General features: G+C 52.1%; 1 protein-coding gene across 4 annotated transcripts in view; it reads right to left on the bottom strand.

Moving 5' to 3' along the window:
* Positions 1–9,071: 9,071 nt before the first annotated feature.
* The window catches only part of VTI1A (vesicle transport through interaction with t-SNAREs 1A), a 405,243-nt gene continuing 386,589 nt past the window's right edge, over positions 9,072–27,725 (bottom strand). For 2 of the 4 annotated variants that reach the window (XM_056120941.1, XM_056120940.1), the window contains one exon: positions 9,072–10,470. In XM_056120941.1, the coding sequence (XP_055976916.1) occupies positions 10,377–10,470 (94 nt within the window). In that variant the 3' untranslated portion in view covers positions 9,072–10,376. The remainder of the gene's footprint in view (positions 10,471–27,725) is intronic. The other 2 variants (XM_056120943.1, XM_056120942.1) reach the window with 1 other exon arrangement.

Genomic DNA, 27,725 nt, shown 5'->3' with positions numbered 1-27,725 from the left:
CAAGACAGACCACGCAGGGGCTGGAGCCATAGTTCAGGGAGTAGGGCATTTGCCTTGCATGCAGCTGATCTGGGTTTGATCCCCAGCATCCCATATGGTCCCCTGAGCACCGCCAGGAGTAATTTCTGAGTTCAGGAGCCAGGAGTAAGCCCTGAGCATTGCTGGGTGTGGCCCCGAAACCAAACAAGACAGACCATGACCACACAGAAGTCCAGCATGTCAAGTCTCTTGCCCTTCTAGAAATTTCTCTACACCAGGAGCTGCTGCTGCCTTCTGATGATGAGGCCCTTACTCTGTCAGAACTGCCCTTTTTGGCAGGCTTTGGGGATCAGGGTGAAATAATCTGAACTACAGTGATAGGAAGGTGCAATGGTGGTGGGATTGGTGTTGGAATATTGAATGCAATCAACTACTGTGAACAACTTAATAAAAATAAAATTAAATTAAAAGAAATAAAAAAGAAGAACAGCCCTTTTCACTGCCATGAAGACCTGGGACTGGCAGCCACTGTTCTTCTGTTCAGCACAACATCCCCGTGTTCTGGATAAGGAACCAAAGCCTGGAGTGGGGCCTGACATGGGTCACCCTCCCTGAGGCCATTCACCATGGAACAGGCCTGACTTGGGAAAAGACCCTCCTTGGTGGTGGTGGGAATGTATAATGGTGGTGGGATTGGTGTTTGAATATTAACTGTAGTCAAATATTGTGAACCACCTTAGCACTGCACTGTAGCACTGTCGTCCCATTGTACATCGATTTGCTCGAGTGGGTCTCCATTGTGAGACTTGTTATTACTGTATTTGGCATATTGAATACACCATGGGGAGCTTGCCAGGCTTTGCTGTGTGGGCAAGATACTGTTGGTAGCTTGCCGGGCTCTTCGAGAGGGGTGGAGGAATTGAACCCAGGTCAGCTTGGTCAGTCGTATGCAAGGCAAACACCCTACCCGCTGTGCTATATCGCTCCAGCCCAAATAGCGCAGAGGGTACGGTGTTTGCCTTGCACGTGGTCGACTTGGGTTCGATTCCCAGCATCCCATATGGTCCCCCGAGCACCGTCAGGAGTGATTCCTGAGTGCAGAGCCAGAAGTAACCTCTGAGCACTACCGGGTGTGACCCAGAAAGCAAACAAACAAACAAAAAAAAGGTAATAGACCTTGACATAGAAATAAATAAAAAACAAAAACCCCAAATCAAACAAACAAACAAAAACACCCTCTTGGAGTCCTCCCCCGCTTCCCTGCCAGGAAGTTCCTGTGTGAACGCGCATCCACCCCAGTGATCAGGATCAAGGGCAGACCCATGGCTCCCCAGGTTCCAGCAGCAAGGCTCCCCCACACCCCAGCCCCCCGTGGGCCTGCGGGGTTGCAGCCTCTGACCCGGCTGCTCCTTGTAAGCTTCTCCGGAGGGAGGGGCTGGCGGCGGGTGAGGAGAGAACACAAGGGCTTAAGGACCAAGAGGCTTCTCCCAGGCGACATCAGCAGCTCCGCTGTGGAGACACCCAGGGTGTCCCCCTGCCAGTTCCTCAAAAGAGCAAAGATCTGACATGAAGGGGAGGAATGATCACAGCCAACAGGGCCGGCGCAGAGCTCTCCTGCCCACGTGGGTTGGAACAGCAGCCCTCAGCGCACCAGGGATCCTTGGGGTGGCCATGGCACCAGCCTGCAGTGACCCTTCAAGAGGTTAGAAGGTCCCTCCCGCACTTGCTGCCCATGTGCTGGGCCACCTGGGCTGCTCTCGTGCACCCCTTTGAGCCTATTTTCCTCCTCTGCAAGCAGTCAGACTGGAAAAAGGCCCCCCAAGCTGGTCAGGCTTGATGCGTCGGTGGATCTGCACCGTCGCTTGGTTGGTTTTTGCCAGCAGGGAAGGTCGCAGAGGTGGCCTGCCAGGAACGCAAGACACCCCGATCCCAATCTTGCTCATTTCAAATCCCTGCCGTCCGCGGGGGCTCAGACGCCTGTCCCCGTGGCTGCCTGTGCGGGGACACCCAGGTTCCTCCAGACCCCTCCTGCCCCGGGGGCCATGCGCTCAGACATCAAAGTCCCTGCACTGTCTGGGAAGAGGGGCGGGCAGGGGGTGACCAAACCCGCCACGTGCCCCAATCTGGATTCCGCTTCTATTTTCCCCCTTTCTGCAGAGGGGACAAAGGGAGAAGAAGGGGAGAGAAGCCTTTGAAACAAAACATTCCCTGCTCCGTTTGCTCGGCCGCGCGGCTCACCGCCACGCTCCCGCGGTGCGCCTCTCAGCCACGCGGCAACTTTTTCCCCTTTTATGATATTTTGGGTTTCCGATTGCCCGCCAAGTCGAACCTTTATCGTTTAATAAGCATCCAAAAAAAAAAAATTCCTCTGAGTTCTTCCCAGGCTAAAGGATCATCATCATTTCTGTCCCCGGTCTCCCCTGCTTGCCTGGGCTGGTCCCCAAGGCTGGGCCGGGCCAGTGAGGGGACACAAAATTGAGCAGGGCTGCAGGCAAGTGTCATCTCTGCTTCTCCTGCAGCGGGGACAGTTCTGCAAACGTGGTAATCGGGGAAACTGCGATGCGGGCGGCACCCGCGCTGGGAGGGGGCTTTGCCCTCTTATTTGTGCATGGGTGGCATCGTTAATCCCACAGAGGAGGAGATGGGGTGGGAGGCGCTGCCCTGGGGGGGCACTGGCCAGAGAGCAGGCCAGCAGTCGGTGCTCTGGGGGAGGCAAACAGAAGGCTATGGGGGGCTATCTGGTTCTCTGCGCTCTCCTCCACGTCAGTCTTTGGGGTCCGGGACGAAGCCCGGGCTGACCACAGCAGCTCTGCTGGGAAGACTGGCTGACTGACCATGCCTCTCGCGTCCATCAGGAAAGGCCTATCGACAAGTTGGGACAACGCTGAGTTTCGGGGGCCATCAGGGCGTCCTAGGCAAGGGTGGGCTCAGATCGGGGGACAGGACCTAAAGTCAAGCTGGTTCCCGTGTCTCAGTTGTGTAATGGGCCCTGGGCTGGGCACGTGGGGGAAGGTCAGCTCAGGGCACCGCCCAGCCTAGGCCACTGGTGCTCAGCAGGTGGGCATGAAGGGGGCACTGCCCGGGGGTGCAACCTGCTGGCTGTGTCCTGCGCCCTTGCTGTGCAATGCCCCGGGGAGGCCCAGGGCCAGTTCCCTTGCCTTGGCCATGTGCCCGCAGACCTTCCGCATCTGCCCCAGTGTAGGCCTCATGGGCAAGGCTATGGCTGCTGTGTCCCCGTCCACCACGCCCATGGGCAGCTGATCTCAGGAGAAGCCTCTGGAGGGCTGTGACCAGGCCCAAGGCCCCCCCACCCAACTTACCCCACTGTATGCAGCCCTGCCAATCATCCTGCCCGGTGCACACTTTGTCAGGGCTCAAAGTCAGAAGCCAAAGGGGCTTCAGGGGGCCCGAGAGACCCCACAGAGGGGGAGTTACTTGCCTCGTGCGTGACCAGCTCCAGCTCAACCCTCAGGATCCCACAGAGTTCCCCGCGCGCCACCCCCCCGGAGTCCCCCAGGACTGACTCTGATTTTTTTGGGGGGGTCATACCTGGCGATGCTCAGGGGTTACTCCTGACTCTGCATGCAGGAATTACTCCTAGCAGTGCTTGGGGGACCATATGTGATGCTGGGGATTGAACCTGGGTCGGCCGCGTGCAAGGCAAATGCCCTACCCGCTGTGCTATTGCTCTGGGCCCAGGAGTGACCCTTGAATTGAGTGCAGAGCCAGGAGCAAGTCCTGAGCACAGCTGGGTGTGGCCTCAAACAACAACAATGCCTCCCCACCCCAAAAAAAGCAAAGCAAAGGTGGGGTTTTGGGTATCTGCCAACCAGCAGGTCAGTGCTGGGTCCTGGCTGCCCACTTCCTGGTGTCCAGAGGGGCAGCAGACAAGGGCATGAGCATGGTGGGGTCCCAGACCCCCACATGACATACAGGCCTCTCTGGGCCCAGCAGTCTGGGGCGGAGGTTCTGCATGGGCCCAGTGAGAGCGGAGCCCACGGGAGAGACAGGGCCCCCGAGGGAGAAGTGCAGTCTGTTCGGGGCTCACGGAGCCCTTGCTGGGCCTCCAGGCATCACCGGGGGCTTCGGTCTCTGCCACAATCTCTGGGAGAGAAGCTAAAGCCTGATAATGTAGTTTTTTCCTCACTTTTTCTGTGGGGGCTTCATCCTGTCCCCCCCTCCACCCCACACTCCCCCCTCTACCCCCCAAATAAAATTTCTCCTCAGTCCTTCCACTTTTCCTGGCAAAACGAGTTAAAAACCATCACGCTTTGAAAACCAGGCGGCCTTGAGCTGGAGAAGGGGTCTTGCCCACCTCCGTCTGTCCCCTCCTGCAAGCCGGGGGACGCTGGGCGGGGGTGGGCCATAGCGGGCAGCAAGCGCTGCTCCCAGGAAAAGTCCAGGCTGCGGGCGCTGTCTCGGTGAGGGCTGGCGAGGAGCCGATCAATACGGCTGAGGGCCGCCAAGCTGTTATTTACGCCAAAGGGCCTTGTTTGGATGAAGGGAGGCTGGGTGCAGGAGTTCACAGAGCTCGGCTTCCTGGTACCCCACCTTGTTATTCACAGTGCTGCGGGCAGGTGATACAGGAAGTGTATCCTCTTAGCTGGGAGCCCCGAGGCTCCGGGACAGGAGTGCTGTGTGCTTTGGGCTGGAAGAAGCACCCAGCACCCTGCATTTCTCCTCTTTGGAAGAAATGATCCCCTATTTTTCCTCCTTTTGCGTCTTCCCGGAGAGGGGTACTGGTGGGCCCAGAGTGGTACAAAGTGGGATGCACTGTCCCTCCCTCTTGAATGCCCCCTTGGATGAGTCTCCCACTACCCAGTTCCAGCCCCTGAGTTCTGGGGAATCCCTTCTTCACCTGGACCTTGTTTGCTTCAAACTTCCTCTTCTTGGCTAGGGGACTGGAGATAATATACAGCGGGGAAGGCGTTTGCCTTGCATGCAGTTGACCGGGGTTCGATTCCCAGCATCCCATATGGTCCCCCAAGCATCGCCAGAAGTAATTCCTGAGTGCAAAGCCAGGAGTACCCGTGTGCATCTTTGGGCATAACAAAAAAAAAGCACATCATCTTGACTTGACTCTGCCATCTTGTTTATCTCTGGAACCTTTACTTTGCTATTGATCCAAATCCTGAGGGTGATGGGGTGTCTTGGGGCGTCTCCCACAGCGCTCCCCATCACTGGCTCCCTCAACGTATCCTGGCTCTGGTCACGGCCGCTCCTGGCAATCTGTCAACATCTCCCTTCTTGAGGGCACCACCCACCTATGCTGTTAGAAATGTTCCTGAACGTTCCACACAGTCACACACCCTGTTCTACCACAGGCAGCCATCATGTCTGAGAGCTACCATCTGGTGGAGCTCAACAGGCTGCGGGTGGGAGGGAGATGTATCAGGAGGAAGGTGAGAGGCCTGCAACACGGCGTGGCATCAAGAAGGAAGGCTGGTTTCTAGTCCCGGGCAGTGCCTAGAGCATTGCCTCTCAGAGCGAGACCAGGAGGCGCCCCTGCAGACTTCCATCTTTCTGGGAAGGGGACTGTGAGCAGGCCTTCTGGTGAGGCATGGAGGCCACCCCAGAGGTGGCCGGTGGTCACGTGGCTCTCAGTGGGCCGAACCAGTGTCATGTGTCACATGGAGTGGACTCGACTAGATACCCGAGACCTGACCCCCTCCTCTTCTCCGTACCCACCCTGGGAGGTCTGCAGCGAGAGAGGAGTCTCAAGGCGTGGCTTCCCTGCAGGACCCTCTGTCTGGGAAGAGCACAGCGAGGCCCACCCACACACCATCTCCTTTCCTCATGGCAGCCTCTGGGGTCTGGGCTCTCTGGGGATGGGTCAGGGAGTAGATACTCTGGGAGAGATGAATCCCCATTTCTTTTTTTTCCTTTTTTTTGCTTTTAGAGTCACACCCGGTGATGCACAGGGGTTACTCCTGGCTTTGTACTCAGGAATTACTATTGGCAGTGCTCGGGGGACCGTATGGAATGCTGGGAATCGAACCCAGGTTGGCCGCGTGCAAGGCAAACGCCCTACCTGCTATACTATCGCTCCAGCCCTTATTCCCCATTTCTTGCTCTTGGTCAGCACACCCGAACCTCCGAGTGCCTGTGAACCAGGCCTCTGAGGGCAGTTTCCAGGGGTCCGAGAACTCCCTGAATCAAACAGGATGACCAGGTGCTGGGGGCAGACATGGCCTGGAGAATTCACTGACTTCTGATGGGGGGTTGATGATGAGAACCACGAGCTTTTCCCCCACTTGAGCTCATCATTCCCCGAGCCCATCATTTTACCCCCTGGTGAGAGACTGGAAGGAGAAAAGACAGAAACGCATGGCTCCTGCTGTCTGTGAGAGGAGCACTGTTGGCAGTGAGTTGGATGATGTCCCTACCTGATCTAATGCTTGCTGTGCCACCCTGGTCCTCCAATCGCACCCTCAGCTAATGGGGGTGGGGGTGAGGGTAGGGGACAGGAGGCTCACAGCTGGTTCCTCTGAAACCAGCCCCCACCATGGCCAATCAACCACCAACGCATCGTGCCCAGAAAAGCCGTCTCTACTCACGAACACTGAGGACCCAGCGGGCCAGTGGTTCAAACCAAAGTGACGAGACCATCATCACTTGTAGTTCGTTCTCAGCGACGTCGACAAATGGCTATAAATATTTATGCTCGGAAATTTCATTATTAAAAAAAAAATTCGACTCTAAATTTCCAGCCAACTCCAGGAAGAATGGTTGCCGAACAGGTTGCAAATTAAGAACAATTATTTCTCTCTCCCGCATTTGAATAGAACTTACTGCTAAAGTCATTTAAAGGGGTTAACATCAACCTTAATTAAATATTAAAGTGTGCCTGTACCGGCCGCTATTGTTGCCCCTTCGAATAAGATATAACCTATTTTTGACAAGTTTTCATCTTTCTCTGTGGAAGACGCTACATGAAACCAAATCAGTGGCAAAGAGGAGAGTAATGAATAATCTATTTCATATTCCAACAGTACCCAGAGCTCGGAGTAGAAAAATATTCAGTCAGATGATGGCAAGAGACTGCTGGGGTAGCCCGTGACATACAGCTAATGTTTAAATAATAATAATAATAAAAGCGATAAACAAATCATTAGCCCTTAACAGTTGTTTAATGCAATTTGTTAATGAACGTAATGGAGGGGGCTAATAATGAAAGAAAATAAAAACGTCTAAACAGGCGCCAAGTTGCTGGCGATGCGCAATTATTTCCTTGTCAAGTTTTTATGATTTAATGAGCCCCTCTGGGACTGACGGCTGTCAGTCAGCTGTGACTTTTTGACACCATTACAACTTCAAATACAGCAGTAGGCAGGCTGTTTTCCTCGGATTTGAAATACTGAAATGATCTGACAGTTTTAAAGAAAAGATGTGCAAAAAAAAAAAGGAGAAAGAGAAGGAGAGAGAGAGAGGGTGTGTGTGTGTGTGTGTGTGTGTGTGTGTGTATGGGGCGTCCCTTTCTTTCTTTTCTTCTTTCCTCCCTTCTTCTAGGGGGCACCTAATCTCTGGATGCTGTTTGGTAATGAAAACCCAATCACCGAGGTCATTATCTGATGAGGTTTGGGGAACAGGCGGGCTCCCCCCCCTTTATTTCTTTACTTAATGATAACCCTCCGTGGGCCTGCCCCGCATGGGACAGCCAGAGCCGCACAATTTTGTTCACCATTAATTTCAGCCTTTGAAGCTCAGGGCTCAGAAGCAGTAGCAAAGCAAACCCCCCACCAAGCTGGTTCCAAAATAAGACAATCCAGTCTGCCTGAAACAGAATAGCAAATGGCCTCCCTGCCCAGGCCGGCCACTGACGTCAAGCCCGCTGCATTCGGCTCTGCCGCGGAACACTGAAAACTCTTGGCCATGGAAGAGGATTTAATTAAACTGCTTGAGGATTCTGGGGCAAGGTGGCTTTATTTATTCTGCTGGGGCGATGGTGGTGTTGTAGGCGCAGATTTCAGGTGGCCTCCCTCCCTTCCCCAAGCCTCCATCTTCCCCCGACCCCCACCTCCAACAGCCATTGTATTTTTTAAATAATAGCGCCGCCCCCTCCCCCCCCCAGCCTTCTATCTCGTCATGAGCGGAGTCCCCACGTCTCTAGAACTTTCCACGAACGGAGGTGTGGGTGTTTTTACTTGCCAGGTGGTTAGTGGAAAGAGAGAGAACTATCTGCTGGCCTTGGGGTCCCCCCAACTCTCTCATGCTAATTCTGAGAGGGCCAAGCAGAGGTATTGGGGCCCCCCAAGGTGGGCGTGGGCTAGATGGAGTGGCCAGGCCAAGCCCAATAAGCTCATCTTCTTCCACAAACCAGGTTGCAACGGGTGTGGGGGGGAATCCCCAAGACCCATATGAACCCGGGAACCACAATGAAAGGCCCCTGAGGGGTGAGCACCCTCCTCTATGTGAGTGCAGGATTTCTGTGGAGTCCATAGGAGCTGGTGGGCTCCCAGGATCCGATGGACCCAGTTCCTGAGGTGGTGCTGGGTGGCCACTTTCACTCACATAACGGTTCCAGGGTTGGGGTGGCGCTGCCCAAGCCCAGCTGTGTGGGCAGCAAGTCCGTTCCCACCAGAAGCACCTCGGAACAAGAAGGTGGCAGGTTTCCTTGCCTGCTGGAGGCTTCTCCAATGTGTTCTGCACATCCTGAAGCCTGTTAGGTGAGTGAAAGCTTCCGGCGGAGACGGATCTCTTCGTCGGATAGGAAAACCAGCCCGGCTTCCCCCTACTCGGCTGCCCTACTTCGCTCAGCCCGAATCCCACACCGGTCTCGGGAAGGAAAGGCCGCAGCTTTATTTACACAATACTAAATGATTTATCTGAACCCACGCAGGCCCCAGCCTGTTTCGAGAAGAACCATTTCTCTGGTGGGTTTTGCCAACCTGCCTTTCCTCTCCAAACCAGAGCCGTTCTCTTCTGAGTTGAGGGGCTTGGGGAGAATCAAACACTATGCCCAGGTATTGGGGGGAAGCCCTCCTCTGGGGGCAGAGGTGGTTAGCACTTGTAATGAGCAGAGGGTTTGCATTTCAAGGAGCGAATGCCTTCAATTAAATCCAAAAGAAAGAACGGGACGGGGAAGAACGGACGGACTCTTAAGAAACATCTATTTTGCTTTCTGAGTGAGGGGTAGGGTGGGGAACATGACCCCAGCGGAGTCATTAAGGAGCTTGATTTGAACATGATTCCCTGTTACAGTGGACAGGAAGAAACAAAAAAGAAATCACAGAGCATGGGAGCTGTTTGAACACACGGGGCTTCAGGAGGGCCGCGCTGACACTTGTTAGTTAAAAAGAATAAAACAAAAGCCAAACCCCCATCCTTTTAGACGATGCTATGATCCCTTCTTTTTCTTCTTCCTCTTCTTTTTTTTTCAAATAAGGAGGTTGGTGAGCATTGTCCAAAAAGTTTAGTTCGAGTAGCTCATCCTATAGGACTCGGCCATACTTATAATCATATCTGGAATCTCACATGGACAAGACATGTTCTTGCTCGTGCTGAAATATTCATGTTCTCTTTACATACTGGGGTGGATGTGCAGAGACCCCATCAGACCTTCTGCGTGTAGGAGGGCTGCTTTCGGCAGCACAGATACTAAAACGGAGAGGACACGGAGATGCTTACACAGGCCGGGGGGCGGGAGGTCACCACGATATACCAGGGCTCGCTTTGCTGGCAAATTCAGGGCAGCAGGGGATTTGGGGGAAGGCAAAAAAATTATACTGGACGGACTCAGGTGAGAAATTGTCTTGAGGTTAAAAAAAAAAGAAGAACATATATAATATATATATCTTAGAGAAACAGGGCCAGTACTGTTCACTCCTGCACTTTCGGCACTGCTGACCCAAGTCACTGGAAGCACTCAGACATGGAGACATCACCCTTTGGTTTGGGTGGGAATGGGGGTTTGGTGTGCCGGAGCCGGTAGCTGGCTCTGGGCCCCATCTCTCCTGCATATTTATCCTCAAGACATCACGGAGGGCAATTTGGTGACATGTCAGAGGGCAAACGGGACCGCGTCTCAGAAGCCCCAAGAATGTGTAAGTTCCTATGGACTCACCAAGTCCTCTCCCAGACTGTGGCCCTGCATGGCTATGGGACGAGGAAGGTCATCAAAGGGACTTTCGTCAGTAGAAGACATTACCAGAAAAAAAAGAAGAAAGAAACAGTCACCATCCCCCTCTCAAAAACAAATCTGGGTGAAGACAAGCCTGGGGGAGGGAGGCGCCCCCCCACGCGGACAGACACAGACACTGTGTGCACGTCCGTGGGGCGGGGGAGGGGAGGGAAGGTCGCGCGGGCCTGTCAGTGCCCAGGAATGATTCATGTGACCATTTTGTCTTAATTACTCAGAACACGCCTTTGTTGCTGTTTATCAAGGAAGGGCTGATACATCAGTGTCTTCGAAAAGAAAGAGTGATTGCCGTCAGGATGGTGATGACCAGAATGGTACCCAAGATGACAAGCAGGATGCGGTTCTGGATGATTCTAGGAGAAAGCAGAGGAGAAAGAGATCACAGGGGGACACAGGACATTCTGCAAAAGCCCAGCTCACACCACGCTGACTGCTCAAAGGATTGCTCTGCCGGGGGAGGGGGCGGAGGAGGGGGGGGTATGGAGTGAATCTGGATGTGTACACGCCTGTATGTGTGTGCGCACATGGATGTGCGTGCAGGTGCGTGCGACTCCGCAGCCTTTTAGTTCCACAAACGACTCCACAGAGTGTGTCACATTGCCCTCGAGAAACGCTGCCTGCCAAGCTAAGGCCAATCAAACGGCCTTCGAGGAAGTCTGGAGTCTCGTGTTGTGATCTGGCAGTGATCAAGGGCCCCATGCAAGCTTCTCTTTTTAATTTAAAAGGTGAGACAAAGCTTTCTTTTTTTTCCTTCCCTTCACTGTTTCCTGGTAAAGTAAAAGGCTCCACGCAAACACTTGTCAGTAAGGTACTTACCTGCACAAAAATACCCCGGGAAAAGTAACCGAGAGACTTTGGGAGAAAAGGACAGGATTAAGAAGCAAGTGTCAAACTTGCTGCTTGGGCGGCGAAACTGTCACCTGTCAGGGGGCTCAGGCTTGGGACCGCCAGGGAGAAATACAACATTTGCCCCAGAGTGGAAAAAAATGGCGCCCCCTCCCCCCGCCCCAATCAAACCCCAAAACAACCCCCCAGGATGGAAATGAGAAGGAATAGCAAGTAGCCAGTTGCACTTTGATTTGGCAAGGGAAGACCCTGCCTCCCCACCACCCCGAGCCCCCTGAATTTCTGCCGAGTGTGACAGGAGTGGGAAGAAGCAGTGGAGACCCACAGTCCAAGCCACTTCCTCTCTCTCTGATGAAGTCGTTTCGGAATTTGTTCCCTGATGCAGAGTGAAAGAGACCGGACATCAGAACGCTTTGTGGAGCCTTTCGAAGGGCAGCCAGGTCAAGCTGCCTCGCCCACACCTGGGCTCCAGAGGTGGCAGGGCGAGCTGGCTGTCCACCCTGCTGGGCTCCCTTGGCCAGTACCAGTTGCCCAAACCCTCCAAACAGGAGGCAAAGGTCTGACACTCAGTGCAGTCAAGGGACCCTGCAGAGTGGGCAGGGCCTTGGGGAGAGGCGGGGGGAGCCCGGGGGCGCCTGCTTCAGCTGAGATCCCGCAATCTCTGAGGAGAAATCTCTGCAAGGTGTCTGCAGCTGTCCCAAGCGGCTTCCCTGGCAAGGGGACAGCACCCCACGGCTTCAGTCAGATTCCTCCTGCTCCCAGCCCTTCGCCCCCAGACCTAAACGGATGGCTGGAGATGGTCCTGGCAGCCCAGCCCACTCCCTCCCGGCCCCCCGCAAGGACCAGCTCCCTCTCCTCCTGACAGGTTACAAAATGATCACATTTGCTGACACGTCTTCCGCAAAAATGCTTTAGCGCCTGTGTCCACTTGGCTGGAAGGAGATGAATGGTCCACCCGGTCCTCATTTATCACGGAAGGCTCCGCTGAGATCTGTCTCGCTGATTTCTTCCCTTCCTCACTAGAAAGGCTGCGCCCCGACATTAATTCTTCCGCGATGACAGTTCATTCGGATTTAACCGGCCCGATTTACTCGGGAGGCAGGGAGGGTCTCTGTCCCGCAAATAAATAAATAAGAACGGGGACTTCGCAGCTTGTTAAAGTGAGGCTAATTATGAACACTGATCGGTGCTTCTCGGTGGCTCAATTTAAAACCCAAATTGATTTTCCTCCCCCTCCCCCCCAACCCCCGGAAGGGCAGAGACTTCAGAACAGTTCCTCCACATGCCTTTTGCCCAAGACACTGTCAAAATCTCTATTTACCACAGTCACCCGCATCAAGCTTGCAAAGGGAATCAGCAAAATTGAAACTCGGCAGTGAAACAGATTAAAAGCATGAAAAACTCTTTAAAATTCTGCCGTCAGTAATATACGGCAGTGGGTCTCTGGGTTGACAACCATTTTATTTGCGGGTTGAGGGCCCCAAGGCAGCCACGATGCTAATTTACGAAGGATTAACCATGGGTGTTGCTTGTCTCATCTGAGGCATGTTTGGGAAAGGAAGGTGCCAGCAACTTCCAGCCTCCCCCTACCCTGCACCCCTGCCTGGGTCTCTGCACCGTCCTTCCGGAACCCCAAGGCAAAGAGCAATGGGCTCCCCGATTCCCAGCTCTTCCTAGGAGCCCCGTCCTTCCGGAACCCCAAGGCAAAGAGCAATGGGCTCCCCGATTCCCAGCTCTTCCTAGGAGCCCATGTGGGTCAGCCAAGCCCCCTGCAGGCACGGAACCTACTCCTAAGCCACACTTCACTGTGGGTCAAAGACTCAGCCGTCCCCTTTCTCCCAAGCTGACCACATGGTCTGCAGCCTTTGCTTCTCTGGCCCTATAGCTGCTGGGAGGAGGGCTGCTGTTCTGCTGTCAAAAGGCTGATGGTAGTGACCACATGCCTGGCCACCATCCCGCTCACAGGGCTGGTGGTAGTGACCACGCGCCCGGCCACCATCCTGTTCACAGGGTTGATGGTAGTGACCACGTGCTCAGTCGCCATCCTGTTCACAGGGCTGGTGGTAGTGACCACATGCCCAGTTAACACCCCACTCCTCACAGGGCCGATGGTAATGACCACACACCCGGCCACCATCCCGCTCATAGGGCTGATGGTAGTGGCCACGCGCCCGGCCGCCATCCCGTGCACAGTGCTGATTATAGTGACCATGCGCCTGGCCATCATTCCTCTGAGAGGGCTGATGATAGTGACCACAGCCCAACTACCACCTTGCTCAATGGGCTGATTATAGTGACCATGTGCCCTGCCACCACCCCGCTCACAGGGTTGATGTTAGTGACCATGAGCCTGGGCGCCATCCTGCCCACGGGGCTGATTATAGTGACCACGCGCCCGGCTGCCGTTCGTTCCCAGGGGAATTCTGAGTAGAGAACATTTGCTGGGAAATCTGGAGTCCGTGCAGAAAAGCTCAAGTGGAAGGAAAGGCGCCCGGCTGGGACCTGCCCCCCGTGGCTGGGTCTCCTCTGTGGGGCTGGGTGGTGCTGATGGTAGTGGGGGTCCTGATGGAAGTGAGGGTTCTAACGGAAGGCGGGGGGAGGCCAGCAGGGAAGTTCTCTCCTGGTTCCACTGGCAGATGTTTGGGATAAAGGGTAGAGCGGGCGGAAAGGAGTTGGAACAGAGAAGAGTTGGAAGGAAGTTTGATGCTGGCAAGCCGAGCAACCTAGTTTTGGATCCCAAATGTGTTGGGCAGACACAACCCCTCGGAGGACCAGATAAGAGGCTGGAGTCGGGGCGCCGAGTGAAGAGGACTGAGCCAGCCCGAGGGAGACAAAGGCTGGCAGTGCGGGGGACCCATCTGTGAGGAGGGCTGCAGGCTGCCACGGCCAAGGCAGGTATTGCTGTAGGCAAAGAAGAAAGGGATGTGGCGAGAATCCGAAGGTACCAGGACGTGGGTGCCCAGTGCGGGGGAGTGGGGAGGGGCAGTTGGGGGCAAACCCAAGTAACTTCCCCCGAACTTGGGGGGTGGGGGCAAGGGAGGGCTTTAAGTTCAAGCGCAAAGGTCTGCAGCAAGCGGTCCTAATCTCCCTTTTGAAAATGCAAAGTGTGTTTACCCAGTAAATAATTTAAGAAAGAATATACACTTGAAAGAAGACATCCATTGACACAGCCGGGCTAAATTGCCTCCAGGCAGAAACTTGTGCATTTGCATGCTGCATTCTATTAAGCCAGCGCACTGTGGCTTTAAAAAGAATGCAGAGCCAAATTAAAAGGAATGTGGGCCCTGAAACATCAAGGATTCTCCCGAGTTTACATTATGAATCACAGTGCTGTTGATACAAGATGAATTAACCATTTACTTTGAGGCTGAACTCACAAAAGTATTATTGAAAATACTGAGTCCCGCATGGAACCCGGGCGGCAGCAGCCCATCTCTCCACGGCAGCCTCCTCCCACCTCCAGAAACCAGCTCCAAGCGTCCATCGCGGGGCAGGGGGATCCCCAGAGCCTGGTGGCAGGGTGGCAGGCAGGTGTGGCACCTGGCAGGCCTCTCTCCGTGCTGCGGGTGCTCCCCGTGTCCCCCAGGATCTGGGCTGTACCCGCTTGCCTGCCCCAGGTCTAAGCTCGAGAGGGCCAGGAGATCCTATTTTTTTGGCCAGGGACTCAGGAGCCAAGGGCCAGGGGTCACTTCCTCGGGGGAGGCTTGTGGTTGGCTCCCAGTGGGGCTGGCATCTGGGGACGTTATGCGCAAGGTGCAGGAGGGTGAGGACTGCTGCCCGGGTCCCCGAGGCATCCCACACAGGACATGGCTGCCCTGGAAAGTCCTGCGAGAAGCCAGCAGGCCTTGAGAGGGGCTCCTGACTGCAGCAGAGCCTACGCCACCCTTCCCTGGCATAGAGAGGCACCTCCTCTGGCCAAGACCAAGGTCTCATCCGAGCCGAGGGTGATGAGGGCTGGTAGGGCTTCTTTCAAAGACAGGTTTCTGCTTCTTGGTTTTCAAAAGCTGGGACTCCTCTTCCATGCATTTCTCATGGAGACTCAGGAGCTGCATCTGGACAGTGTGTGTGTGTGTGTGTGTGTGTGTGTGTGTGTATGTGTGTGTGTGTATGCGTGTTTGGGGTAGGGGATGGGGGGAGGAGAGTGTAAGGGCTAGACCTGCTGCAGCCATTATGTTGCCATGAGGAAAGCCAGTCTGAGAAAGCAGCTGTTTGCCTAGGGAACAGGAGAATCCAAGGACAGTAGAGGAAAGGGAACACAGTCCTAGGGGCACAATGATTTGCACCTTTTGCTGACACACAAGATGGAAGTGACTGCAATGGCAGACTCCTGTTCTCTGTCAAAGCACCTTTCCTTTGGACTTTTAATTATATCCCGGTAGAAACTGACTTTACTTTTCAAGTCAGCTTGAGTTGTCTTTTTTTAGGTTGGTTTTCCCCGATTCCATATTTCCCCACCCCTTCCAAGAATTTCTGATCGTGCTTTGCTCCTTCTCCTTTGTTTTCGGAGTGACACCTGCCCGTGCTCAGGGATCACTCCCAGTGGTACTTAGGGAACAATATGCAATTCTGGGGATCAAACCCACGCCAGTCACACGCAATGAAAATCACCTTTCTCCCTTTCTCCTTCCTTCCTCCCTCCCTTCCTTCTCTTTCTCTTTTCTCCCTCCCTCCCTCTTCTCCTGTTGATGCACAGGGCACAGGCGTGGTGCCACAGATGGAACACAGGGTGGCTGCATGCACGGCACGTGCCTCAGCTCCTGTCATGCCCCTTTCTCCTACCCTCCTCTCCCTGTCAATACGGCAAGGAGCAGACGTCATGCACACACGTGGTGGGCTCATGGCAGGGTTGTCGCACATTGGGTCGCAGTTTTTGCATCTGAACATGGTGCCCACAGGGTTGCACCTGGGCTCACTGGGGGTCGCACCCCCAACTGGAGTGCTCATGGGGGACTGCTCCTTCTCGTTGCCGTGCTCACGCTCCCCCGGCTGTGGTGCCATCCAGATTTATTGGTGGCACCTGGGATCACAAGCCATGTAGCCGCTAATATCATACTTAGCACATGTGGGAACACTGGCTTCCTGCTTCAAGACAGGTGCTATGGCCACTGAGCATCTCCTGGGCCCCCGATGTGCCCAGTCCTTCTTACAAGTCACCTCGGGCTTTTATGATGTCCTTTTCTGGTGGTGCAAATTTCCCCAGCTAAGTGTGGGGTGTCCCGGGTCTGTTTCTCCCTTGTCTTTTATATTGCCGGTCCCCTTGAGAGCCTGGCACAGATATTCTCCATCAGCAGCTTGCTGGGTGCCCGGAGGAGAGATCATTCCCGCACGGGCTCCCCGGAAGGCCTAGGGTCCTGGGCGACCTGGTTTCCAAGGGGCAGTTTGCAGACAAGCACATGCCCCGGAGCTGGCTCTGCGCATCCCTCCCATTAGGGATGCCAGCTGTGTCTCCTCCCTTTGACCAGCCTGCATTCATTAGCTGGAGAGAGCGTGACACCCTGATACTCTCCAGGTTCAGGGCCCCATCCTGCCTGGCTGCCCGGGCCTGAATGATGATGCCCCTGAGTTTTGAGGTCTTACAGAACAGACACAACTGGCGGGACAACGAGTGACCCTGAGAGCACGGGGGAAACCCTGAGCGGAAGAGCCAGCGCTGGGGAGCTCTGCCAAAGCCTCTAAAGCAAGGGCCAGGGAAAAGAGGCTCCAGATTCAACACAGAAGGCGACAGTGGTGCTGATGGTGGTGTTCAGGGAAGGGTGTCAGGAAAAGAAAAGGGGCCCTGTGGGGTCCGCTCTGACCCTCACCAGAAGGATTCCGTGCAGAGCTGGGTATGTGGTCTGCGTTGTGATCTCTAGCTGCCCTGTCCCCAGGCGAAGGCAATCCTCACGACTCCCCCCACCCCAATCCATGCATGCAGGCAGCCAGGATCGTGGCGAACGCCTGCGTTGGAAGACAGTGCTAGGCGCAGGGAGGAGTCAGCTACATGCACATCATGGGAAGGGACGAACGGCCTGGCTGGAATTTCACGGGTGAAGATAAAAAGCTAGATGGGCTGCGGGGGGCTACATCATAAAGCATCTCTGCTGTCGATGGGGAAGGGGCAGTTCGGCAGGAAGGGCCTCCTGCTGGAGTGCAGCCTAGATGCTGCCTGCACCAGCTCCTCCCAGACACGGGGTTGACACCCCACGAAGCTGCACTTATTACTTCGCAGCTGGTGACCCCCCAGTAAAGGCCCCTTCCGCGTTCCCTGGGAAGGCAGGGCGCTCTGACCATGACCAAAGAACAGAGTCCCCGGGTGTGTGTAGGGAAAGCCTGAGCACCTGCTGGGAGGTGTGTCATTCTCACTGATCAGGAGGATGGGACCAGCCAGTCAGGGCAGCCAGGGGCAGGAGAAGGGCCCCAGAGAGATGGGTGGCTGCCCCTTTGCCACAGTCAAGGGAATGACCAGTCCCCATGGCCGTGGAGACTCCAAATGGGCTGAGCCTATATTTGTGGATTTGCCCATCAAACCCAGAAGGGTGTCTCCCAAGAAACCACCCAAATTGCAAACCCCGGCTTCTGAGGGAAAGTGTGTCAGAACTCTGGGTGTCAAACAAAATGCACCTCTCTGTACGGCCAACGCGACCCGAGGGGCTGAGGCCTCTGACTCGGGAAGGGGGAGCAGCGGGCACTCCCTCCTCCTCAGAGTAGAGAAATTCAGGTGGGAAGCGCTCTGGCTTCCTGACCCCACTCAGCCTTGGTCCAAGCATCACTCAACCAGGGTCTACTCAAGGGTAGCCAACCTGGCCCATAACTGATTCCAAACGACAGGGCACAGAAGCCATACAGACACTTGTGTGTGCCCTTGCCTGCTCCCTGGTGATGGGGACACAGCGAGGTCAGGCCCGGGGCTTCCCACCGCACAGACGCAGTGAGGGGCTGGCGGGCTTCCGGGACTTCCTGAGGGGAAACATCTTGAAGCTGGGGGGTGGGGCCTGCAGGGGAAACCAAGTGGTCTGTAGGAAAGGGGCCTGTAGGGTGGTCCCCACTGCCCAGGGGCCGTGAGCTTGGGAGGACAAGCAGAGCTTGCTCAGTGTTCCCAGCTCAGAAACAGAAGGAAACACCAGAGCCGGGCCTTGAAGGAGGCCTCTGGAGGTCACTGCTGAGGACTCCACAGAAAGCGAGAAAGTGGACAGGATTGTCCAGCGGGCAAGGTGCATGCTGCGTACATATATGGTCGACCTGGCTTAAACCCTGGCATCCTGGCATATGGTTTACAGAAGTGCTTCCTCCCTACAGAGCCAGAAGTAGGCCCTGAGTACAGCTGGCCCAAACAAGACGGGGGGAGGGGGGGGAGGAACAGGGAGAGAGAGAGAGAGAGATATGCTAAGGAAGAGAATGGCTTGGAACATCTTCTCAGGTCCTTTAGTTGGAAGGAAAGAAAGGAAGTGAAGGAGAGAGGTAGGAAGGAAAGAAAGGAGAAAGGAAAGAAGGAAGGAAGGAAGGAAGGAAGGAAGGAAGGAAACCAGAGGGATTTTTTCATTTTTTTCCTGGAACTAAGCTCCCAGGTAGTGGAGGCCGGGTCCCTTTTCCTGCTACTGTTTCCTGATCGGTCCTTGGAGGTCCTGCCCTCCAGCTTCCTGGTCTTCACAATCCGACCCTCTAACTAGCTACAATAGGCAGCCCCCATCAGCAGCAGATGGCAGGGTCACTGCAGGCCTGGTGCACTGTGAGCCTGGCCCTGCCGGAATGCTCTTGAACAAGAGGTCCGCCCCAGCACAGAACATGTCCCGGCTAAAAGGACCCGTGGGAATGTGAGTGGGGGAAGGGAAAGAGCTGGTGGATCCCAATTTGCCCCAAAGACACCCCCTTCTCCCTCTCACAGCCCAGACAGCAATTCAAAGCCCCCCTCTCAGCGTTGAAGAGGGTGTGGCTGAATCTCCTCTCCAACTTCACTGAATATTTAAGAAACCTCTGTGCGCTGTACCAATTTAAGCAGACTGCCATGAATCCCTTTGGGAGACCAGGACAGGCGGATGCACAGGCAGAGCCGAGGGAACCTCCTGGGTTGGTTCCCTTCAGGACCACTCAACAAAGCGCAACTATGTCATGCTGGAAGGCGAGTGTGCCCGTTTCTCAAAAACAATGGATATTTCCATCCACCCCATGCCCCCCCACGGGGGTAAGGTTTCCACACTTGGGGCTTTGGCACCCCTGGGCTGTTCCCACAGCCAAGTGCAGTGGATGGAAGGGAGGGGTACTCCCTTTGTTAGGGGGAAGAATTCACAGCCCTCATCCTACCCACTGTCTTCTTTCCTGAAAGTGGAGGTGGGTCTAGCAAATTTGCCCAAATGTGACCCAGGTCCCAGCTCTCCCTCCAGCAATCAAAAGCCTGTTTCTCGGTGTGTACAGTTTGGTTTTTCAACTGCTTTCAAGCCTAGCAAACAATCGGAGCGGAGGCCATTTCTGAGATGGCGCTAAAAGAACCTACTCGGAGACAGATAAAAATAATGAGAGGCTTGCTGTCAGGAAAGATTTAGAAAATATCACTGGCATTATTAAAATTTAATTTTTTACTCGGCTTTTTGGTTCCCCTCTCCAGTGATAATGAGCAGGACTGCACACCTCTCTGCCTTGCTAGGACTTGTTTTGTGCAATAAATTCAGCCTTCCAGTCTGAAGACATTTCAGGCCCCAGTTTTGACTGCTATAGGCTTATTTTTTGCCCTGTGCTGTGGCTTTGAGGCTTCCTATAAAAACCAGTTCATGAGATAATTTTCCACAAGGCCAGTGGAACTAATAAAAATCAATTTTGCCCAACTGGTTCAGAGAAATCTTGGGAATAGCCAAGGCAGAACTGAAGAAGAAGAACTAAAAAAAAAAGGTGGGGAAAGAAAAAAAAAGGATCAATGTGCTCAATAATGGTTTACTTGATAGAGAACTATCAAATTAACTGACAGGAGACCCTGGATGATATAACTTGTTGTTTGGCCGGAAGAGACCATCTCTTAAAGGTCCAGGAAGAGCTTTTTCTGCTTAACCCAAAGTGCTGGGGGTCAGGAATTTTCCCAAGGATTTTCCAAGCAGCAACGCTCCCAGAGGCTTGTCCAGACCCTTTCTTTATTTCGCGGATGCTGGTTCTAGGAATAGCTTGGTTTTATCCCAAATGCTCCCAGGACTTGTGATTTAGAGACTTAGCACAGCTGCCCAAAACCTTGGGTGCTAATTTCCTTCTAGTGCCCCCTCAATGATTGCCGGTGGGACCCCCTACTTGGGTTTCCTCCCAGAGGAAGGAGGATTCCCAGCGGGTACCCGTTTTATGATCTGGAAGCCAGAGCAGAGCACGTGGAGCGCCTTGTCTATGACACACACTTTACCACTGAGATTCCATTATTTCACTCAAGGAGACGCATCTCTAGACCAAGAGCAAGGAGTAAGCCCTGAGCACGGCTGGGGGTGGCAAGGTTTTGAACAGAAAAGAAGACAAGGTTCAGAGTGATGTCAGCTAAGCACGAACAATGGAATTGGGAGGTGGGTATGTTCTGTTTTTATGCTTTTCTATGTTTCTTTGAATGACTTTTTTTGGGAGGGGGATACATTTAGTGGTGCTCAGAGCTTACTCCGAGCTCTGTGCTCAGGGATTCCTTCTAGTGGTGATTGGGGACCGTATGGGAGGCTTGGATTGAGCCTGGGTTGGCTGTGTGCAAGGCAAGCACCCTACCCTCTGTACCATCCATCCCTCCAGACCCAAAAACCACTTAAAATAATGCTAAATTAAGAGCTGACTATACTGGGAAAGAAGCATACAGACACATACTTTGGATGAACTGCAGATTTGCTTCCAGAACACTGCACTAAAGCAAGCCTCTCTCGTTCCAACCCCCCTACTCTCCCATGCATGTGAAGATTATGTCTACACTATACTATACTATATTATTGTTCTTAAGTGTGCTACAATATTAGTTAAAAAAAAAAACAATGTTTGAGGCTGGAGCGATAGCACAGCAGGGAGGGCATTTGCCTTGTGCATGGCCGACCCAGATATGATCCCCAGCAATCACTCAGGAATCACTCCTGGCAGTGCTCGGGGGACCATATGGGAATATGGGAATATGGTCCCCCGAGCACCGCCAGGAGTGATTCCTGACTGCAGAGCCAAGAGGAATCCCTGTGCATTACTAGGTGTGACCCAAAAAGCCAAAAAGGAAAAAAAAAGGTTTAAGGGTGGGAGAGAGCATTTGCCTTGCATGCGGCTGACCTGGGTTCCATCTCAGGCATCTCATATGGTGCCCTGAGTCAGCCAGCAGTGATCCCTGAGCACAGAGGCATGAATAAGCCATGAGTACCACAAGGAGGACCCCCCCAAATGTACCAACATTAATTAGAAACCCTGCTCTTGCTCAAAAATGCTGACCATCATCTGAGCTTTCAGCAACTCGTGATATTTTTTTGCTTGGGGGAGGAGGGTCTTAAAAAACACACTATCTGCGAAGCACAATAAAGTGAAATGTAATGAAATGAGCAATGACTCTAATAAATTATTCACAGTGGTATACAAAAAATCAAGAGGAGATACACAAGGTAAACACTAAGCTATACATATTTTTGTTGTTTATACTATCTTATGGCAGGTAGGGCATTTGCCTTGCATGTGGCTGACCCAGGTTTGATTCCTCTGTCCCTCTTGGAGAGCCCGGCAAGCTATCGAGAGTATCCCGCCTGCACGGCAGAGCCTGGCAAGCTCCCCAGGGCGTATTCGATATGCCAAAAAAGTAACAGGTCTCACAGTGGAGCTGGTGCCCGCTCGAGCAAATCGATGAACAATGGGAGGACAGTGCTACAGTGCTGTACTACTCTACGAGTTTCACACAGATTATTCAATCTTTATAACTGGTCTGTGATCTAGAAATCAGTGTGCCCATTTTCCAGAGTAGAAAACTGAGGTGCTAGGAGTTTCTTTGTCCAAGATCAGAGAGCTGATGACAGTGTAGTGCAAAGCGAGAATTTAAATTAAATTTGGTTTGAAGGCCACAGGCTGTGCATGGAAGAGTAAGAGCTGCGTGATGGTGCCACTTTCATTCTAGTTCACTTGGCGCTTTTTAAAAATCAGGGATATCCACATTTGTTCTTCTCTCCCCCCCTATGTTGCAGGTTCTTGTGATGTTTGAGTCAGATCATGCGTGTTGAAAGAGGAAAAAGACAAAGCTGATATAGCTCAGAGGAATGTAGGGGTATGATACTATTTCATATAACTTGGATGAATTGAGAGATTCTAGAAATCCGATGATACCAATATTACTATTTGGTTTGATATGAATTTCTATAATTTTCAAAGAAAAAGGCACTAAAATGGAATTGATTTTCAGAAGACACTGACCCAACCTGTTCTTGAAGAGTCTGAGGGACAGAAGGTGATTTTAGTCTATTCGATTTAGCATTAAGACTACCAATTTGGGGGCTGGCGCGATAGCACAGCAGGTAGGGCATTTGCCTTGCACGTGATTGGCCCGGGTTCGATTCCCAGCATCCCATATGGTCCCCTGAACACCGCCAGGAGTAATTCCTGAGTGCATGAGCCAGGAGTAACCTCTGTGCATTGCTGGGTGTAACCCAAAAAGCAAAAGAAAAAAAGGGCTACCAATTTGCTGGCCCATAAAGGATGTAAAAAGAAAAATCAGAGGTTGTAAACAGTACGCCTATTAGTGACCCAACTTTGTGAAGAGAAAAATATATACATAAACTTTAGAATAAAGCTTGAAGAGACATTGTATTGAGATGACAATAATGACTGAGTCTAGCTATTGTGATCATGGTGATTTAACAAAATCTGATTTGCCACATTTTTCAACTGGGGGTGGGTAATGAATATGCATTAACCTTACACTCTGACAAAAAAAAAAAAAACACCTGTAGCACTGTAGTTCTGTCCTCCCGTTGTTCATCGATTTGCTCGAGTGGGCACCAGTAATGTCTCTATTGTGACTTGTTGTTACTGTTTTTGGCATATCGAATACGTCACGGGTAGTTTGCCAGGCTTTGCCGTGCGGGTGGGATACTCTCAGTAGCTTGCCGGGCTCTCCGAGAGGGGAAAAAAGAGAGGAAAAACCCCCAAAGTCACATAGAACAGCACCCAAACATCACCTTCTTCCGTTCATAAGGTTGCTTAGTAAAGTCCGAGCTTTGTGGATGTTTGAATTCTCGTAAAATAAAACACTTATTTGGAATGCCTTTTAGTCTGAATTGATGAGTGTAACTGCTCCTTCTTTATGCAAATTCGGTTCAGTCTGTGGAGGGGTTTGGTTACAAGCAACTTGTGGGCATTAGGGGTTTAGAAATAGCTACTGCACAGAGCATTTGGAGAGGAAAACAAAGAAAACGCTCAGGACTGTGACGATGCTGGAAAGACAACAGTGCCTGGTCTGATTTCTAGAATGACCTAGAGCTTGCACGGCGGAAGCAGACCCCCCCACTCGCCCCCCCACCCCCCGACACACACACACAATCAGCAACCCAGCAGAAAAGTGCCACTGTGTTCGGAGAAACAAAGCCAGGTCGCATTTCAAGCAGTGCCACCAAAGCAGCTATTTTTAAGTATCTAATTGCATTTGTAGCATCTGGCATTTCATACCCTCCATTTGTGTGATTTTAGCATGACCCATGTTCCACCAGACAAACAAACAAGAGGGATTAAGTGTGCGGCCTTGGACTCGTGTCGGACAGTCTCGGTTTAGAAATAGCATCATATGCCCGAGAGATTATTCCAGGGCCAAATAAAATATTACCCAATGGACATCCCTTTGGAAGGGGGACTCCTTGGCAATCAAGGAGAATAGGGATTTACTTCATTTATTAAGCCAATAATACATAGCCTTAGATGTGAAAGGGCACTGATAGGGAATGCCAACATTTCAACTTAAATCATGTCTGGAGCCCATAATGTTGACACTTTGCCTTTTAGCAGATCACAAAAAAGTTACAAGTCTGCGTTTCTTGTACTAATTGGAGAGGTTTCCTATTTTGCTTATGATATCTGTCTCAAGTTGGACTTATCCTAATGCTGTCTGAATTGATCCCCTTATTCCTGGTCTGTCTGTAGTACTTCGGATCAAATAACCCTTTGCTCCCTGGCTCAGCCACAGTCAAAGGCAGCCCGGCCCTGGGCCATGATGCTCCTGTGGGTCCCACAGTGAGGGCAGCTGCCTCTACAGAGAGAAGCCATCCGGGGTACCAGGTGACCGCAGGGCTTCAGAAGCTGCTAGAACGGATGAAACTGTGATAAGCAGTAGTAACCAATGAAAGCATCAGCCGAGAGCTGTTTTTGAAAAGACAATTCTTTCTCAGACAGACAGGCGAAATATGTCAGGGTGTAACCCCAGCCTATGTCAGGATTACTCTCAAATCTAAACTGGGTTGAAAGAAATCTTTTCCTCCAAGTTCACTACCTCCCTCCAGCTTCCCCCATCCCTTTATAACCCCCCCCTCCATAAATATTTCTTAACACAGCAAGGCTTAACTGACCCTGATGGGCAAGGCCGTCTTAGTGAAATCACTGCCCAATCTTTACTCGGTTTCAGCTGGGTAGATTCAAAGCAACATCAGTGAACTTTGGCAGAAGAAAATGCCTTAATTTCAGAGATCCTGAGGGTCTTGAATTCTGATGCTTATGCATGCTGGAAACGGAGGGGTGCGTGCCTCACCTCAGAGCAACGTTGGGCTGTGTTGCTTTGTGGGGATGCAGTGAAGTAAGGACGGAGACAGATTCTTGCCCCAGAGTCTTTGTGACTTCGGTAGACACTCTCCCCTTTGGACCCTGCTTCCAACAGAGCTCAGGGTGAAGGGCTGCAGGGATGCCCCAGGCCAGACTCCCACCATGAACTTACAACAGTTCTTTGTAAAGCTTCTCCCCCCCCCCCCCCCCCCCCCCCCCCCCGTCCCCTTTACTCCTTCCCTCCCTTCCTTCCTTTCGCTTTCCCTCTCTATTCTATTCTGTCTATTTGGGACATAGATGGCTGTGCTCAGGGATTACTCCTTTACTCCTGACTCTGCACTCAGGGACTTCTCCTCGTGGGGCTCAGGGGACCGTATGGGGTGCCCGAGATCAAACCTGGGTCACCTGTGTGCAAAGCAAATGCCATCCTGCGATACTATTTCTCCCACCCTTTCTTTTTTAAAAAATAAATCTGTCCCATTGAAACCATCCAACCTAGTCTCTCTTTCCCCCTTTTATGCAACACATATTTGGAAACATTTCACTCACATAGCCGAGGTTACTGAACGGAGTGGGGAGGGTATCTTGTTTAATCTTACTTTATAGGAGTTTGCTCTCTTATTAGAGAACAGACCAAGAACAGTGATCAGAACAGTCTCCGTGCCCAAGTGGGGGGCGGGAGGGGGTGGGGGTGTCGGAAGAAAGAGGCTGCCTTCAAGCGCCTTGTGGAAATGTATAAAACAAGCAGAGAGATAGTCCTTTGCCAAACACCGTCATAAATTTTTTATTTGGCAGCTAACATTCTCACTAGTTTTCTTGGCAGCAATTGGGACCTTTAGCAAGAAAGGTGCAGGAGAAAAATACCTTGTTTAGAGATGTTTTCAACACTTTCTGGGATTTTTCAGAACTTCCGCCTGCAGCACATTCTTACAACTCCAGTCTCCAATCACCTGACGAGTAGGTGGTGGGGTTTAAACTTTTTTTTTAATAAAAATTTCTTTCTCTGTCTCCCTCTACCATATAGCTGTGCAGAAAGAGAGCTGGGAATGTGGAGGGGGGGCATGGGGAGGGTGAAGAAACAGGCAGAACCCCCCTCCTGTGCCTGAGCTCACTTTCTTCTTCCGTGGTCCGAATTTCTGATATCCAAGGGCTTACACAGAAACTGAAAACACAGGAGTACCTTTTGTGGGGTCTTGATACTACCAACATTACTTCCCCAGATGACAGTAATAAATGCATATGAAACAAGCTGATGATGAGGCCATTTTTTTTCCCCCTCCAAAAGACCTCCCTGCCTTGGTGGGGTCAGTTAATGGGCACAGAGCTGACCTGGAGTGGAAGCTGAGGTCAGCACATGCAGATAAGACCTGAGCAGGCAAGCTCTCAATGGTGGGGTGAGTGCAGGGTGAGCTCAGGGGGGTGAACTCGTAGTTACCCATCTCAGGGGAACCCCATGCTTGGAAAGCACATTCAAGAAGGAGGACTTGGAATTCTGGGAAGTAAGTGTCTCAGATCCTCAAGGAAGCGATATTTCATTATAACTACATGCTCAATACTTGCTACAGCACTTTATCCAGACTAGCAAAACTCCTTCTACTGGGAGATTCCAGCCATGAGTGATAAGGTTGGCAAAGGCAGTCCCCCCCCCTCCGCCCCCCATCACTCTTCCCCCTTGTCCCACAAGAAAACCAAATATGAAACTGAACAATTGTTAAAACAATCCAATTCAGGGCTCTGGATAATGACCAGAGGCCAAAAACAAAGTGAGAAGTGTTTATTCATAGAGAGCTGGCAGAACTTCAGGTGGAAATATTCCCACCTCACCCCCTAGCTGAGTTGGCTGGGGAGCTGACTGTACCAGGGTGTGGCTGCCAGAGAAGGCTGGATTGACTGGGAGGATGGGACAAACCCCTGCCAGTGGCACGAGCTGTGAAAGCTGCAAGCTCATTATGGAAATGGAAGGGGGGAAACACAGTTCTGCTCATCTGAGGTTGTCGTCCTGGTTGGAGCGAGTGAAGCGTCCAACCCAAACGATGATGAGGCGATGCCTCAGAATGAGAGATTCACAGAAGGTCCAGAGAAGCTTCCTGAACAGCTCCTGTTGATCGGCGAAGTTGCTATATATATATGCTGAGTTCTGAGAAGCCTCAGTGAGAAGTTGATGCCTGGGCCGGCTTGGGAACTGGCTGAAATTTCTGTGTGTTCTCAACCCACATGCAAGCCACTTGACAGAAGCTGTAAAAGCTCAAGGTTTTTGCAGTCAACTTCTACTGGTATGGTCACTAAGCAATACACAAGAGGGCAACCTTGGGAAGTGAGGTTCATAAAATAAAGGAATAATAATGATTAAAAAAAACAGCTGAACAGGCAGCAAGCTTCCATAGACACATTCAGGCAACTTACAAATATCAAAATCTCGAGTTGCTACAGCACCCCAATGGCCAGTTTTGGACAAAATGTTATGACTTGCCCCCCCCCCCCCCCAAAGAGGAAAAAAAAGTATAATCTGTATCCAGAGTAGGAAAATCAGTCAATACAAAACCACTTTATGTGGCTCTCATGTTGGATTTAGCTGAACAAAATTTCAAAGTAGCTACTATAAAGATAGCCAAGAAAATTAAAGGAGATGACTAGTAAAGACATTTTTAAAAAGTCTGGTGCCTCAACAAACAGATATAGAGAAACTGTAAACAATTCTAGAGTTGAAAAATATGATAACTGACCAGTGAACTGAACTGTTGTCATTGGAAATGATTCAATCTGGATGTTCACGGTCATGGTCACGGTTCTCCTGTCGTTCATCGATTTGCTCGAGCGGGCCCAGTACGTCTCCACTGTGATACTTGTTACTGTGTTTGGCATATCAAATATGTCACGGGTAGCTTGCCAGGCTCTGCCGTGTGGGCGAGATACTCTTGGTAGCTTGCCAGGCTCTCCAAGAGGGGCGGAGGAATCGAACTCGGGTCGGCCATATTGGCTGCATGCAAGGCAAATGCCCTACCGCTGTGCTATGGCTCTAGCCCAATCAATCTGGATAAGACAAAGAAAAACAAACGAAGAGTAAGCCTCAGAGTCTTGT

This window comes from Sorex fumeus, unplaced genomic scaffold (assembly GCF_029834395.1).
Source record: "Sorex fumeus unplaced genomic scaffold, SorFum_2.1 ptg000043l, whole genome shotgun sequence".
In the NCBI taxonomy this organism is placed as follows: domain Eukaryota; kingdom Metazoa; phylum Chordata; class Mammalia; order Eulipotyphla; family Soricidae; genus Sorex; species Sorex fumeus.
The sequence above is the reverse complement of the archived record's forward strand: the minus strand, read 5'-3'. Positions and strand labels throughout refer to the sequence as shown.